The sequence below is a fragment of the Brachycentrus maculatus genome, unplaced genomic scaffold (genome assembly GCF_059751285.1).
Source record: "Brachycentrus maculatus isolate JH-2025_06_01 unplaced genomic scaffold, ASM5975128v1 h1tg000243l, whole genome shotgun sequence".
NCBI lineage: Eukaryota > Metazoa > Arthropoda > Insecta > Trichoptera > Brachycentridae > Brachycentrus > Brachycentrus maculatus.
This window is the reverse complement of record NW_028280994.1, coordinates 84,384-101,567: the sequence shown is the minus strand read 5'-3', so window position 1 is coordinate 101,567 and position 17,184 is coordinate 84,384. Positions and strand designations below refer to the sequence as shown.

At 36.1% G+C, this 17,184-nt stretch overlaps 1 protein-coding gene across 1 annotated transcript; it reads left to right on the top strand.

Annotated features, from left to right (window-relative positions):
- Positions 1 to 2,211: 2,211 nt before the first annotated feature.
- On the top strand, positions 2,212 to 5,981 carry LOC148306352 (retinol dehydrogenase 11-like). The gene is made up of 3 exons (XM_088265166.1): positions 2,212 to 2,746; positions 4,482 to 4,744; positions 5,339 to 5,981. Exons 1-3 carry the CDS (start codon positions 2,287 to 2,289, stop codon positions 5,621 to 5,623), a joined length of 1,008 nt encoding a protein of 335 aa, XP_088121292.1. The 5' UTR covers positions 2,212 to 2,286; the 3' UTR covers positions 5,624 to 5,981.
- Positions 5,982 to 17,184: the final 11,203 nt, after the last annotated feature.

Sequence of the window (17,184 nt, the reverse complement as noted above, 5' to 3'; positions counted from 1 at the left end):
TATATTTCCTAATAAAAAAATCCACCTTTTGTTTGATTTTATAAAGTCTATAAAATGTGCATTAAAGTATCTGCGAAAAACATTCAAGAAATTCCAAGAATTTGAGTAGTGTGGTTGTAAATCATAGGTAGAATGGTGAATGTAACACGTGTGTAAAGTGATCACTCACACTGTCCTATGACAGTTCGACAGCCTTGCAAATACCCAGACATGCATTTTCTACAAAATATGTCCTGGGATGGCGGTAATAGTCGAAAGTTTGCTATGAATTTATTTTTATTTTTTTATGTTTGTAGTTTCTTGCAGTTTGGACGGTCGTTTTAAAAAAAATGGACCCAATTTAAGCTGTCGTTATGATTGTCCATCTAAAAATATATAAAACACTATACTAACACATAAAATATGCCATATATATGCAATTTATAACTGATAAGGAAAAAATATATGTAGGGCTCAGTAGCCAATATGTACAAGTCACATTTTTGTCGTGGAGCTTCGAACCCGTCTCTTCGTCAGGACAATCACTCCCACAGCATGCAAACAATACCACCCTTCACCACCATGGCACCATTTAATAATAATAATAAAACCCTTATCCGCACCCCAATGATGCATAGGGCACTGCGTCATATAAACGCAATCTTGATCGTTTACACATGAAGGAAAGGATATCAGCCCTTCGCTTCAGGTACCAGTCCAGGGTAATAATATTGAATAAATATTACAGTGAAAAAATCACTTATATTTATTTTACCCCCACTGGGAATCGAACCTGGGACCTCCAGAACGGTAGCCGAGCGTGCTGACCATTACACTACGGAGGCGGACAAATGGCACCATTTACACACTCAAAACTACACAATATGTTTAACACAAGCGATTTTTGGTCGACCCGAAGACCAACATGTACTAAGAGTTGCAGCACAAACATGCGTTAAGAGCCGAGGTAAAACATGCGCTAGTTTTAAGTGTGTAAATAGTGCTATGATAGTGAAAAGTAGTATTGTTTGCATGCTGTAGTAGGGATTGTCCTGACGAAGAGACGGGTATGTCTCGAAACCGGCAGACATGAAAATCTCAGTGAGTGGTTACATTCGAATATTACTTACATTTTTGTAAAAAAATAAATAAGTAAAAATGACTAACCACAAAGTAAATGCTATAAATATTTACAACATTTTGAGTGTGTCCAAATACTTGTTCACAGATCTGGATTATCTCCAATTATAGAAGTTATTTTTCATATTATTTTTTGACATCTCATCAAAGATGAAGAAGAATATGGAAGTCTAATAGATGTCTCTTCTGAAGTTCTAGTGATTCAAGAACAAGGTTTCTAAATTGGTGCATATACATGTATATAGAACTTCCAAGAATTTGAGTAGTGTGGTTGTCAATAAGTATTAGTTGGTTTAGTCCACCTCCGTAGTGTAATGGTCAGCAAGCTTGGCTACCGTTCTGGAGGTCCCGGGTTCGATTCCCAGGGGGGGTCAAATAAATATAAGTGATATTTTCACTGTAATATTTATTCAATATTACCCTGGACTGGAACCTGAAGCAGAGGGCTGATCACCTTTCCTTCATGTGTAAATGATCGAGACAACACTGCGTTTATATGAAGCAGTGCCCTATGCACCATTGGGGTGCGGTAAGGGTTTATTATTTGTCAATAATGGGTAGAATTGGTGAATGTTACACGCGTGTAAAGTGATCACTTAAACCAGCCTATGACGGTCGTCAGCCCCGTTAATGCCCAGACTTCCACATTCTTCTTCATCTTTGATAAGATGTCAAAAATAATAGCTTTAAATATTAACAATAATCATCTTCTTCGAACCCTTATCCACACCCAATGGTGCATAGGGTACTACATCGTTTTGATGCAGTGTTATCTCGATTGTTAGTTACATCAAGGCAATCACTCCTGCGCGTCAGTGACTAGTCCAGGGTAATATGAAATAAATATCAGAGTGTAAAATCATTAATATTTATATTCAACCCCCCCCCCCCTGGGAATCGAACCCGGGACCTCCAGCTTGGTAGGTAGACACGCTAACCATTACACCACGGAGTTCTATTAATAACAATAAGAATATTATACCCGTATGAGAGATCATGTGAGACGTGGACTTATACTGATTGTACCATTATCCTTCAAGGCATCGCGTCGCTTTTCAACTAGGTTGCTGTTTTGAATCGCGTTGCTTTGCATATCATGTCATTTTAAAATGTGTTAGTACGCTTAAAAGATCAGGGTTTTTATATGTATATATTATTTTTCTTGCGATGTATTTCATAGTTTTGGTATCAGCTCTGAATATTTGGTTCCTTGGTTTGATAATATATTTGACAAAGAGTATGGACGACATGTTTGAGGTTTTTCGTACGGCAAAGGTGTGCGTGCTGTTCCATATATTAAAGGTCTGGTATACAGTTGAAGAAGTCTTCTTCAGGGAGGAGTTGATCGAGATAAACAGCTCTGACAAGACCGGATGTGTCGCCATAGTCACAGAAGGCGGAAGTGGCTTGGGTTTTGAAGTCGCCAGAGACCTGGTCCAGCGGGGAATGATAGTCCTCGTAGGAGCTAGCGATCCGGAGAAGGCAGGATTGGTGGTTCAAGGCTCGACAGGGTCTGTCCAGATCTTGAAGCTGGACACTTCGTCCATGGATTCTGTCAAAAGATTCGCCTCAGCCGTGATGAGAAACCATGACAAGATCCATCTCGTCATTAATGCAGCAGACCACGGTAATTTTTCACATTTAAATAAGTCTTAAATAATAATTAATTTAATTAAATAATAACTAAATAAAATTAAAAAATAACAATTAAATAAAATTTTAATATTAATAAAAATTAAATTTTACTTATAGTCCATTGTTTGATTCAACATCGGTTAAGCAGGATTCGTTGTATCCAATTCGAACCCCGCCCACTCCTTTCATCCTACGAGTATATAAGTTGATTCATTAACGTGTTTAATTCAAGTGCATGTTTAACCTCGGCTCATAACGCATGTCTGTGCTGAACCCTTTAGTGCATGTTGGTCTTCGGGTCGACCAAAAATCGCATGTGCTAGACACTTTGTGTAGTTTGGAGTGTGTAAATGGTGCTATGGTGGTGAAGGGTGATATTGTTTGCATGCTGTGGTAGTGATTGTCCTGACGAAGAGACGGGTACGTCTCGAAACCGGTAGACATAAAAATCTCGGTGAGTGGTAATATGCTAATATTATAAACATTTTTGTAAAAAGATAAATAAGTCATTTGAATATGGTCCGATAATTTGCGTTTATATCTCAATTTATGGAAGATAAATTGTATGGAATTCTAACTCTAATGTATGGAAGTGAAACATGGAGTTGGCAAAAGAAGGATGAAAGTAGACTGAACGCAGTCGAAAGGCGATCTCTCAGAAGAATGTGCGACAAAACGATGTATGATAGATGTTCGAATAGTGAAATAAGGAAGGAATGCAAAGCCGAGACAAGCATTATCGAAATTAGGGAAGGAGGTAGAGGGAGGAGGTTTGATGGACAGTTAGGATTTTATTAAAAAAAAAAAAAAAAAGATCTTATCCGCATCCCAATGGTGCATAGGGCACTGCATCATATAAACGCAGCGTTACTTGATCGTTAACACACGAAGGAAAGGTGACCAGTCTCCGCTTCAGGTACCAGGCCAGGGTAATATTAAATAAAAATACCCAAATTTATATCTACTTATGTTTACGTTGATGGACAGTTAGGATTTCTCTGGGAATCGAACCCAGGATGTGTGAGAGAGCGTCAACTGTGGTGTTATTTTATTTCATGAACGTGTGAATGCTGGGAACAGAGTGAATGGTGCACTAAAATCAGTTTAAGCAAATAAAAATCTATCAGCGGAAGCTAAACTGGCAGTACACAATGGAGTTCTGGTTCCGACCCTTATGTATGGAAGCGAAGCATAGAGTCGGCAAAAGAAGGATGAAAGCAGACTAAATGCAGTCGAAATGCGATCTCTCAGACGAATGTGTGGCAAAATGATGTTTAATAGATGTTCGAATGATGAAATAAGGAAAGAATGTAAGGCTGAGATAAGCACTATCGATAAAATTAAGAAAGGTGTATTGAGATGGTTTGGACATGTGGAACGTATGAGTGAAGAAAGAACGGCTAAACAAATTTATGAGGTGAATGTAGTTGGAAAAAGAAGCAGAGGACGACCGAGGAAAACTTGGCACAATCAGGTATGTCAAATACTTGAAAGCGGCCGGGTCAGGAGTCGTAGTAATCGTCGGGTATGTATGAGGAGATGCATGAATGTAGAAGTGGCGAAGAATGTTTGCAAAGACAGAGTGGGGGGCGTTCTATTCTCTCTGCCTACCCCTGCGGGAAGCGGCGTGATGGTTAGTTAGTTAGTTTAACCCTGGTGATGGTTAGTTAGTTAGTGATTGTGCCAATGCCAGTCGGGAGTTGTGACTCGGTCTGTTTGGCACTCAGATGCGGGGAGTATGTGCGGAGATTACGAGGAGTCCGAAGACGGCTTCGAGATGAAGCTGGCCACGAACTACCTGGGACACTTCCTGCTCTGTCATCTGCTCATGGGCTGCTTGGTGCGCGGCGCCCGGGACCGGGGAGAGTACTCCCGGATCGTGAGCGTCTCCTCCAGCGCCCACGGGGCCACGGACATCAACTTCGGAGACATCCACATGAGGGACAACTACGTCAGGCTTGGGGCCTACGCGCAGTCCAAGCTAGCTCAGGTAAACCAATCTCACATCTTCCGTATGTTGGACGCACACAGGAGTTGGAATAGTCAACGGATATGTATGGGGAGATGAACTTCCTTACAGGTGATGTTCTCCTTATGTATGTGTAAAGTAGAGTGGACTCCCTTCCAGCTGATGTTTTCCTTATGTATTTGTAAAGTAAAGAGATCTCCCTTCCAGCTGATGCTCTCCATATGTATGTGTAAAGTAAAAAGATGGACTCCCTTCCAGCTGATGTTTTCCATATGTATGTGTAAAGTAAAGAGATGGACTCCCTTCCAGCTGATGCTCTCCATATGTATGTGTAAAGTAAAGAGATGGACTCCCTTCCAGCTGATGTTTTATATATGTATGTGTAAAGTAAAGAGATGGACTTCCTTCCAGCTGATGTTTTCCATATCTATGTGTAAAGTAAAGAGATGGACTCCCTTCCAGCTGATGCTCTCCATATGTATGTGTAAAGTAAAGAGATGGACTCCCTTCCAGCTGATGTTTTATATATGTATGTGTAAAGTAAAGAGATGGACTCCCTTCCAGCTGATGTTTTCCATATCTATGTGTAAAGTAAAGAGATGGACTCCCTTCCAGCTAATGTTCACACGGCACCTGAACCGGCTGCAGTCGCGCGCGCGCTGGCCGCTGCGCGCCGTGGCGGCGTGCGTGGCGCCCCCGCGGGGCGCGCGCGTTGTGCTGCGCTGCGCACTGGACCGCGCGCTCGAGACGTGCGGGCACGACTTCCTGGGTGCGAGGCCCCGCGCGTCCAGCGCGCAGGCCCGCGACGCGCGCGCGCAGGGCACGCTCTTCCGAGCGACGTGCGACATGTTGGCGATACAGACCTTCGGATGCATTTCCGATACTCCAATGTCCGCATAGAGTACACTGGTCGCCACGTAAAAATGGATTATTCTGATAATGTCTTATTATTAGCTAATAAATTAAAATGAAAAATTACAAGGCTATCGGTAACATTCTTATTGAAATCTGTAGGGAACTAAGGGAGATATGAAGGTTTGAACTTTAGATATTTTAATAACGAAAAACGGACACCGCCATACGTCATCAAATTTTACGTCATCGGGTGTGTTATGGGACGTATCCCTTTATATATCTGCTTTAGAGCTATTATAGTAGTAGAAATGTGGATTCGTTTCTGTGACGTCATTCGTTGCCAACTTACGAAAACAGCGTTTTTACGAACGCGAATTTTGCAAAAGAAAATAATTAAAGAAAATTTTGATTATATCTGCTGTTGTAAACACAAGACGAGTCTAACACAATCCTTTATAGGTTGAGTATGTTAAATTTGTCCGCCTCCGTAGTGTAATGGTCAGCACGCTCGGCTACCGTTCTGGAGGTCCCGGGTTCGATTCCCAAGGGGGGTAAAATAAATATAAGTAATTTTTTCACTGTAATATTTATTTAATATTATTACCCTGGACTAGTACCTGAAGCGGAGGGCTGATCACCTTTCCTTCATGTGTAAACGATCAAGATAACACTGCGTTTATATGACGCGGTGCCCTATGCATCATTGGGGTGCGGATAAGGGTTTTATTATTATATATATATATATGTATATATATATATATATATATATATATATATATATATATATATATATATATATATATATATATATGTAATAAAATAACTAGGTACCTACCTATACATTTTATTAAGTACTTACAAAAAGTACCTACATAAAACAGTTCTACCAACAGATGTCGCATGCGTCACTCAGAAGAAAACAAAAGACTTCCGATAATATTATTAACTGTCAGAATCAGATAGATAGATAGATATAAAATTATTATAAAGATAAATTAAGAATAAACTTTAATTACAAAGCAACACATTGTTTATTTTATTATTATACACCCACTTTACATATTATTTACACTTAATTTTCAAAAGGAAAATATTACCACGTTATAAAACGACAATTTTGTTAGTTGGAAATGGATTATGAAACATTAGATATATTAAAACAATTACTACAATATGTTCGGAGTGAGAGAGAAAAATTAGAAGATGATCAAAGAAAACGATTAGAAGATAATCAAAGAAGACGTGGAAATCTAAGAACTAGTGATAAAATTAAAGATAAAAGTCCATGTAAGATTTGTGAAAATTTAAATAAGGGAACTCGATATCACCCTGAAGCAACGTGCTGGTTTAAAACAAAGGAGGATGATAAGATTAATAATAAAAATGAAGATTTACAAATTATACAGAAACAGTGCTTGAAGAATGAAAATAAAAATAATGTGGAAAAAATTTCTACAAAATATAAAATAAAATATACTCCAGAAAAGAAGAATTTCGAAGCAGATTGTATGAGCAGGAATCCAGTATTAGAATCGAATGAAAATGCAGATGAACAATTAAAAGTTGTAAATTTGGTTAAATTAGAAGATATTTTAAAAGATCAGAATAAAAATGAAGACATACAAATAACACAGAAACAGTGCTTGAAAAATGAAAATAAAAATAAAGTAGAAAAAACTTCTACGAAAGATAAAATAAAATATACTCCAGGAAAGAAGAATTTAGAAGTAGATTGTATGAGCAGGAATCCAGTATTAGAATCGAAGGAAAATGCAAATGAACAATTAAAAGTTGTAAATTTGGTTAAATTAGAAGATATTTTAAAAGATCAGAATAAAAATGAAGACATACAAATAACACAGAAACAGTGCTTGAAAAATGAAAATAAAAATAAAGTAGAAAAAACTTCAACGAAAGATGAAATAAAATATACTCCAGGAAAGAAAAATTTAGAAGTAGATTGTCTAAGCCGGAACCCAGTTTTAGAATCGAATAAAAATGCAGATGAACAATTAAAAGTTGTACATTTGGTTATATTAGAAGATACTTTAAGAGATCTGAATAAAAATGAAGGAATTCAAAAGAAAAAAACAAATGGATTGAGAAAAACTGTCTACTTTAAAAGGGTCAAGAAGAAAAAAAAAATACAAAAAAAGAAAGAAAAAAAAGAAAGGAAAAAAAAGAAAAAAAAGAAAGAAAGAAAAAAAAAACAAGAAAGAAAAAAAAAGAAGGAAAAAAGATAGGAGGAAAAAATAAAAAAAATAAACTTTATCATATCACTAAACTTATACCAGTCCCTTCACTACAAGAAGATGATCCGGAGGACGAGTGAAAATTTTACTATGAATTTTCATCCCCAAGGGGGGAGATGTAATAAAATAACTAGGTACCTACCTATACATTTTATTAAGTACTTACAAAAAGTACCTACATAAAACAGTTCTACCAACAGATGTCGCATGCGTCACTCAGAAGAAAACAAAAGACTTCCGATAATATTATTAACTGTCAGAATCAGATAGATAGATAGATAGATAGATAGATATAAAATTATTATAAAGATAAATTAAGAATAAACTTTAATTACAAAGCAACACATTGTTTATTTTATTATTATACACCCACTTTACATATTATTTACACTTAATTTTCAAAAGGAAAATATTACCACGTTATATATATATATATATATATATATATATATATATATATATATATATATATATATATATATATATAAATATATATATATATATATAAATATTTATGTATACTGCTTCGGAAATGCACAAATATGAGCGCACAGCCGTGAAATGAGGATTCTGAAATGCAAAAACATGTACACAGCATAATAATGTGTTGATAAATGAAATAAAAGACTCGTATGTTATTTTCAACTATTTATTTTTGATATATGTATAAATCCTTAGGGCTAATTTATCATATGTATATCCCTGTACAACGACATCCTCACACGGAGTTGAAAATCAATCCAAATACAACAAAATTACAGCGACAACTGCCAGCCGGGCGGGGAGCCCACCGCGAACCGAAGTAAACGTGTGTGAAGGAGCTCAAAGGTATAGACGGATTTTATTCCTATGTAAAAAATAAATAAAAAATTACAACTCGTACGGTATGGGACACAAAGCTCTGCGTAGTAGGGGCCCCCGGGCTGGCAGCTGGAGCGCGGGACTGAAAAACCATCGAGAAGACATCAGTGCCCTATGCACCATCGTGTTATAAATCATATGTATCAATCTCCGGACAAAAATGCAATAAATTCTGTCACTGTCCTTTAATGTTGAACCATAATTATGCCACTCAGGTCTGGAACTTGCCACACCGGTATGTAATTTGATACAAAAGTGCAATTTGACATACCGGTATGTAATTTGCCACACCGGTATGCAACTTGCTACACCAGTATGTAATTTGCCACACCAGTAAATAATTTGCCACACCGGTAAATAATTTGCTATATCAGTATGTAATTTGCCACACCTGTATGTAATTTGACACACCGGCCTGTAATTTTCCACATCGGTATATAACTTGCTTCACCGGTATGAAACTTGCTACACCAGTATGTAACTTGCCACACCGGCCTGTAATTTGCTACACCGGTAAATAATTTGCTATACCGGTATGTAATTTGCCACACCTGTATGTAATTTCGCACACTGGCCTGTAATTTTCCACACCGGTATGTAACTTGCCACACTGATCTGCAATTTGCCACACCAGTAAGTAATTTGCCAATCCAGTATGCAACTTGTTACACCAGTATGTAACTTGCCACACCGGCATGTAATTTGCCACACCGGCCTGTAATTTGTCAATAAAGTGAATTATTTGCTACAAAATGGCATCATTATAATTTTACATTAAAAGAAAGATTCGACATAATCTCCGTAAAGCTATTAAATAAAACTTTATAAAAAAATCCTCAACAAAACTACGTACATAATATATACACTTGATATAGGCTTATAAAAAATTTCCTAGTTTATTTATATTTATATATAATTTAACATATTTTTTTATAAAATATAATACAACCTTACATCTAGAGATTCGTATAGCCGTAATGGAAAAAATGCAACAAATATCAAACATCGCAATCAAAAGTACAGAAAACCCGTTCTTGGTGAGTCAGTTTATCAAAGTCGGTTTATTCAGTGAATAATTCAATAAATTATTTGAATAGTTCAATGAAATAAAAAGAATAATTCAATGAAATAACTTGATAAAGTCATTGAATAGTTCAATGGAATTAAGTGAATAATTCAATGAATAACCTGAACAATTCAGCGAATAAATTGAATAAATGAATGAATAACTAATAATTTGCAGAATAATTCAATGAATAACTTCAATGTCTCAATGAATAACTTGAATAATTTGAATAATTCAATGAATAACCTGAACAATTCAGCGAATAAATTTAATGAATGAATAACTTATAACTCGCAGAATAATTCAATGAATAACTTCAATGTCACAATGAATAACTTGAATAATTTGAATAATTCAATGAATAACCTGAAAAATTCAGCGAATAAATTGAATAAATAACTTATAACTCATAGAATTATTAAATGAATAACTTCAGTGAATAATTTGAATAGTTCAATGAATAACTTGAATGAATCATTCAATAATTTGAATGGTTCAATGAATAATTTGAATGGATTATTGAATGATTTGAATGGTTCATTGAATAAACTGAATGGTTCATTGAATAATTTAAATAGTTCAATGAATAATTTGAATGGATAATTGAATAATTTGAATGGTTCATTGAATAAATTGAATAATTCAATAAATTACTAAAAATTCATTGAAAAAGTTGAAAAATTAAATGAGCAGGTTGAAAAATTCAATGAACAGATTGAAAAATTCAATGAATATATTGAATATAATTTAATGAACTTGAATAATTCAACGAATAAATTGATTACTTGAATCAAAATTGTTAATAATTCAACGAAGAATTTGAATAATTAACTTAATAATTTGAATCATTCAATAAATAACTAAAAATTCAATGAAAAGGTTGAAGAATTCAATGAATATATTGAACAATTCAATGGTTACCGCAATTTGAAAGCCCAAATAGAATGCTAATACCCAAAGACACACAACAAGACTGACAACCACACATCGCTCCCCAGGCAGTCACGCCGTACGTCTCTCCTTGTCCAACGAATGGAGCAGTCCTGCGACTGGTCACCCCGCCTGCGGCACCACCAATTGTCCATAAATCGCACCGTCCATAAATTACCCATTTGATATCCGTTGCATTTCCATAAAGTATAACACTGAATTAAATATAGGCTATATATATATATACATATTTTGCAATACTAAACGCAAGTGGGCGCTGCCGACAATTTTAGGATTTCGCATTGTAATCTCAACAGAGACGGAGAAGCTTGCAAAACCGGTATGTAATTCGCCACACCGGTATGTAATTTACAACACCGATATGTAATTTGCTACACCAGTATGTGATTTGCCACACCGGTATGTAATTTGCCACGCCGGTCTGCAATTTGCCACACCGGTATGTAATTTGCCACACCGGTATGTAATTTGTCACACCGGTATGTAATTTGCCACACCGGTATGTAATTTGCCACACCGGTATGTAATTTGCCACACTGGTATGTAATTTGCCACACCGGTATGTAATTTACAACACCGACATGTAATTTGCCACACCGGAATGTGATTCTTTCTGAAATCATATTTAATATATTATATGCTTTAAAATAAATTAAATGAAGATGTGGGCATAAAGGTGAATGTGGGTGTGAAGATAGCGCTAAAAGCAGCCGACGACGGTTCGTAAGCCCCGCAAGTGCCCGGGGTGCCGTATTTTCTTCTCATGTGATTTCTTCGTCTCTGTCGCGATCCCGCCCTGTGCGTTTAGTATGCACATCCAGTAAAAGTTACACATTTGCTAAAATTAGTGATTTCGACGTATACATAATGTGATGCGACCAAATATATAGAGAACCTGGTCTGGTCATATTGCTCACTCCTTTCAACAATGTCATATTTCAAAAATCGTCAATTTTCAGTTGTGCATGTTTTCGGAATGCCCAGAAAATGTACTATACCCCAGCAAAAGCGGCATATTTTTAACTTAATATTTACCCGCAACAGACCAGAAAGTATTTTTTTTTTGCATTTTGAAGAAAAGGTATTGTTTAACTCTATCCACGCGGCTCGCATAACCGTTTGTGTTTTTACAAAACATTCCCCACACGCGGCTGACATAACCGTATGTGTTTTCACTTAGGTCCAAGTTTCGAACCTCAGTTCAACTTGGAGGGATTTTTTCATGGTGTGGAACTTTGGATAAAATAATACGTCAATCCTCGGCCTTATGACATCTGTTGAAATATCTGACTAATAATTTGTAACATCACAAGGATAAATAAAAGAACAGATCCCTGATTTTTCTTGCGGTCGGTAATTAGTCCGCGCCATAATCATGCCCTATATCTGTCTCACTCTCGACACTGCGCATCGCCAGTGGGTAAGAGTGACACACGATGCGTGCTTTGATTTATTTATGTTACGATCTTATTTGTTTATATTACGATATATTTCAAGAATAATGTGACACAAGTGTATTATAGAGTACCAAAAAGGCACAATGAATCCCATTGAACGTTTTTGTTTAGGAAAATAAATTGTTTCATAGCTAAATACATGATAAAAGTAATAATTTAAAAAACGGCGAAATACAGCCGCGCACGAGCGTCTCTTAGGAACAAAGTTAACGCGTTTAAAAGGTTAATTATTTTTAAATACACTAAATATTGATCAAATGTAGAAACAACATTCAGGTTTTACCTAAAAAGATCTGTTGCACAGTAAAAAGTTCAATAAGTGGCTTGATATTTATTTTTAATACATTTCATTATATTTTAAAACTTTAAAAATAATCTCCTGAAAAATCAAGTTTTTTTTATATATGACGTTGTTGAAAGGTGTGAACGATATATGGGGTGTTTTTTTAGAGGTTTGGCTTTCAAAATGGCACATCATTCTTCAGTAATTCCTTCTCTGTCCAAGCGGCCTGACTATGGAATGAATTACCTCTCCGCGTGAACAAACGCACCTTCTCTAATCACTTTCAAAAAGCGTCTGAGACATTACTATCTATCATTAGAACCCTAACTGTCCATCAAACCTCCTCCCTCTACCTCCTTCCCTAAACTCCCTTCTTCCTTGTCCTTCCTTATTATCATCAATCAATAATTTTTTTTTTAAATGTTCAAGTACTATTTACCCTCTGATTGCAAACAGCTATATATCGCTCACTCCTTTCAAGAACGTCATAAATCAAAAAACTTGATTTTTCAGGAGAACGTTTTTAAAGTTTAAAAATATAATACAATGCATTAAAAATAAATATCAAGCCACTTTCTGAACTTTTTACTTCGCAACACATATTTTTAAGTAAAACCTGAAGGTTTTTTCTCCATTTGAAAAATATCAAGTATATTTAAAAAAATAATTAAACAATACATTTTCTTCAAAATTTAAAAACAACACTTTCCGCCCTGTAGCGGGTAAATATTAAGTTAAAAATATGACTCTTTTGCTGGGATATAGTACATTTTCTGGGCATTCCGAAAACATGCACAACTGAAAATTGACGATTTTTGAGGAGTGAGCGATATGGTATCAAACGTTTTGACCAATATCACTAGTCTGTTTTAGGTTGGTCGGAAGATATTGCTTTTTAGCAATAAGCCCGCCAATGTACTTATTTCTGTTCTGTACATGAAGTTTAAATAAATAAATAAAAATGTTTCTACAGACTGTCTACTTGACAGTTGATTCGTAGTCGCTGCGTTTTGCCATTTCACCACGAATAGACTGAGTGACTGTTATGCGCGTCCTAGGTTCGGTGAATGGGCCGAAAACAATATTCAGCTTGATTTTCATTTTAAACGCGAAATTTTGCCAACCGCTGAGGCACATTTTCTGATTACGGCTATGTCAAAAAGCGGAATTGCCGAATTCAGAGTGGAGAAAACCCAGAAGCCTTTGTCCAGACGAATTACATCCATTAAAAGCCACTGTTCGGTGTGCTTTATGGGCAGGCGGAATCATTGGATCCGTATTTTTTAAAATTTTATTCGGCCAGAATGTCACGGTCAATGGAGAGCGCTACAGGACCACGATCACAGACTTTTTTTTGCCTCGGTCGAATGGGATTAATGTGACAGAGCTGCGGTTTAACAAGATGGCGCAACATGCCGCTCGGCGGGCGCCACCATCGATTCACGGCAGGAAATTTGAATTTGTACACCTCGAAAAAAAACACCCTATACGACACAGTGACAAAATAACGATTTAATACGGTCATCGCTGACTGCAATGCTCCTTGACAGTACGGTGCTATTGTTCCGCCACCCAGTCGGGTAGCAATGATTAAGTAATTCAAATCTGCAAATTACAGCGATTCATTGAACAAATCAAGTAATTTATTGAACAAATCAAGTGATTCATTGAACAAACGAAGTAATTCATTGAACAAAGCAAGTATTTTGTTGAATGAATTAAGTGATTTATTGAACAAATCAAGTAATTTACAGAATAAGTGAAGCAATTTATAGAGTGCCACAAGTGACTTATTTAATGATATAGTAATTCATTGGATGAATGTAGTGATTTACCGAACAAACGAAGTAAATTATTAAACAAATCAAGTAATTCATCAAACAAATCAAGTAACTTATTGAACAAATCAAGTAACTCATTGAACAAATCAAGCAACTTATTGAACAAATCACATGATTCATTGAATAAATTAGTACCTTTTTAAAAAATATGTATATATATATTTTTTGTGTTTTTATTATTATACGCAAACATTTCAATTTTGTGCTATTTCTGTGAGCCTAAGCGGCTCATTATTAGAAATAGGCAACAAATTGTGGTAGAGCGGGTTCCAACCGAGAAGCTCTGACTCAAGAGTCCGCGACACTAACCGCGGGACCACAACCCGACACAACAGTTGAACAGATAGCCAAAATGCTCGGCCACTATAAATTTGGTCAGCCAATAAATACTCCCTCCAGAGAGGCCGCAGTGCCCTACGCACCACTGGGTGTAGCCAACAAGAAATGTGGCCAGAGTTACGTATATATATAGGATTTTTTTAATACAATAAAAGCCTAACGATAAGTTTCATTTTAGAAAATTTTATATATATATATATATATATATATATATATATATATATACATATATATATATATAAATATCTTCATACTTAAATACCGTATTAAAGAGATGGCCACATTTAAAATTTCATAAGTCATAATATGATTTCTACAAATGATTAAAAATTAATAAAAAAAAAATGTATATACAATTTAAAAAAAAAAAAATATATATATATATATATATATAATGAATAAGTTCATATGTAGCCGTCTACATATGAACTTATTCATATATATATATATATATATATATATATATATATATATATATATATATATATATATATATATATATATATAGTCGCATAATTGTTGGGGTTTGAAAATGTATGATGAGATGCCTGAATGTATGAAGAATGCAAAGAGTCTGAACAAATTTAAAAACAAATGTTTTGTTTAATAACAATAATAAAACCCTTATCCGCACCCCAATGGTGCATAGGGCACTGCGTCATATAAACGCAGTGTTATATTGATCGTTTTACACATGAAGGAAAGGTGATCAGCCCTCCGCTCCAGGTACCAGTCCAGGGTAATATTGAATAAATATGACGGTGAAAAAATCACTAATATTTATATTACCCACCTTGGGAATCGAACCCGGGACCACTAGAACGGTAGCCGAGCGTGCTGATCATTACGCTACGGAGGCGGACGTATTTAAAAATAAATAAAATTATATATATATATATATATATATATATATATATATATATATATATATATATATATATATATATAAATATATATACATATATTATTTTATTTATTTTTTAAAACCCTTATCTGCACCTAACGGTGCACAGGGCACTGCGCTGTATCGACGCAGTGTTGAGGTCCCGGGTTCGATTCCCAGGGAAGGGTGAAAATAAATTTCAAAAAGTGACTTTTTCACTCTAATACTTATTCAATATAACCCTGGACTGGTCCCCGAAGCGCATGCCTTCATGTTAGTGACAATCATGATAACACTGCGTCAACACGATGCAGTGCCCTATGCACTATCGGGTGCGGCTAAGGGGTACAAGAAGGATATATATATATATATATATTTGATCCGAGACGAAAAGACAATGGGTTTCAATTTCCGTGTTGTATTTTGTGACGGGTCATAAGAAATGACATTTTTCATTAACCAAATTTGCGACCATGTCCACTGCTCCAATTCGCGTGTCTAGGGTTTCATTTCTGCCACGGCAACAAGATAAAGATCTCGATCTCTCTGGGAGGAATGCGCGGAAAAATGAAGTACGATAGACGCGTTATCAATCAGGCTAATAAAGAAGGCAGTGTCGGGATGGTTAGGGTGCTAAGAAAGATAATAATAGATTTACAACGTTTTGAATGCGTCCAAATACTCTAATTATAGGAGTCAATTTTTTACATGAATTTTTGGAGCTCGCATACAAATGAAAGAGTTTCTGCCTCATGGAAAGTTCCTCTCATCCTACCACAGATATCTCTAGTGAATTCAAACACCACATTTCGAATTCGATCAATTTATCAATATATATATAATTTGAGTTTCGTCCGCCTCCGTGGTGTAATGGTCAGCGTGTTTAGCTACCGTGCTGGAGGTCCCGGGTTCGATTCCCGGGGGGGGAGGTGAAAATAAATATTAGTGATTTCGTCCGCCTCCGTAGTGTAATGGTCAGCACGCTCGGCTACCGTTCTCGAGGTCCCGGGTTCGATTCCCAAGGGGGGTAAAATAAATATAAGTTCATTATTCAATATTACCCTGGACTGGTACCTGAAGCGGAGGGCTGATCACCTTTCCTTCATGTGTAAACGATCGAGATAACACTGCGTTTATATGAAGCAGTGCCCTATGCACCATTGTGGTGCGGATAAGGGTTTTATTATTATTATTATTACCCTGGACTGGTTCCTGAAGCGCAGAAGTAATCACCTTGCCTTCATGTAAGTAATGATCAAGATAACACTGCGTCAATTTGATGCAGTGACCTATGCACCACAAGGTGCGGATAAGGGATATATAAATAATAAGAATAATTTAAATAGTGCGGTTGTCAGTCACGGGTGTAATTGGCGAATGTTGCGCGTGTGTAAAGTGATCACTTAAACAGGCCTATGTCCGGCCTACGGCCGTAAGTTCTCATTTCCAGTATGACTCTAATAAAGGTCACTTTCCAATAATTCTATCTTGATTTCGGTTTCAAATTTGCATTTTAGAGATGTCGTGCGTATCGCTCACTCCTTTCAAGAACGTCGTAAATCAAAAATCGTCCATTTTCAGTTGTGCATGTTCTCAGAATGCCCAGATAATGTACTATATCCCAGCAAAAGCGGCATATTTTTAACTTAATATTTACCCGCTACAGGGCAGAA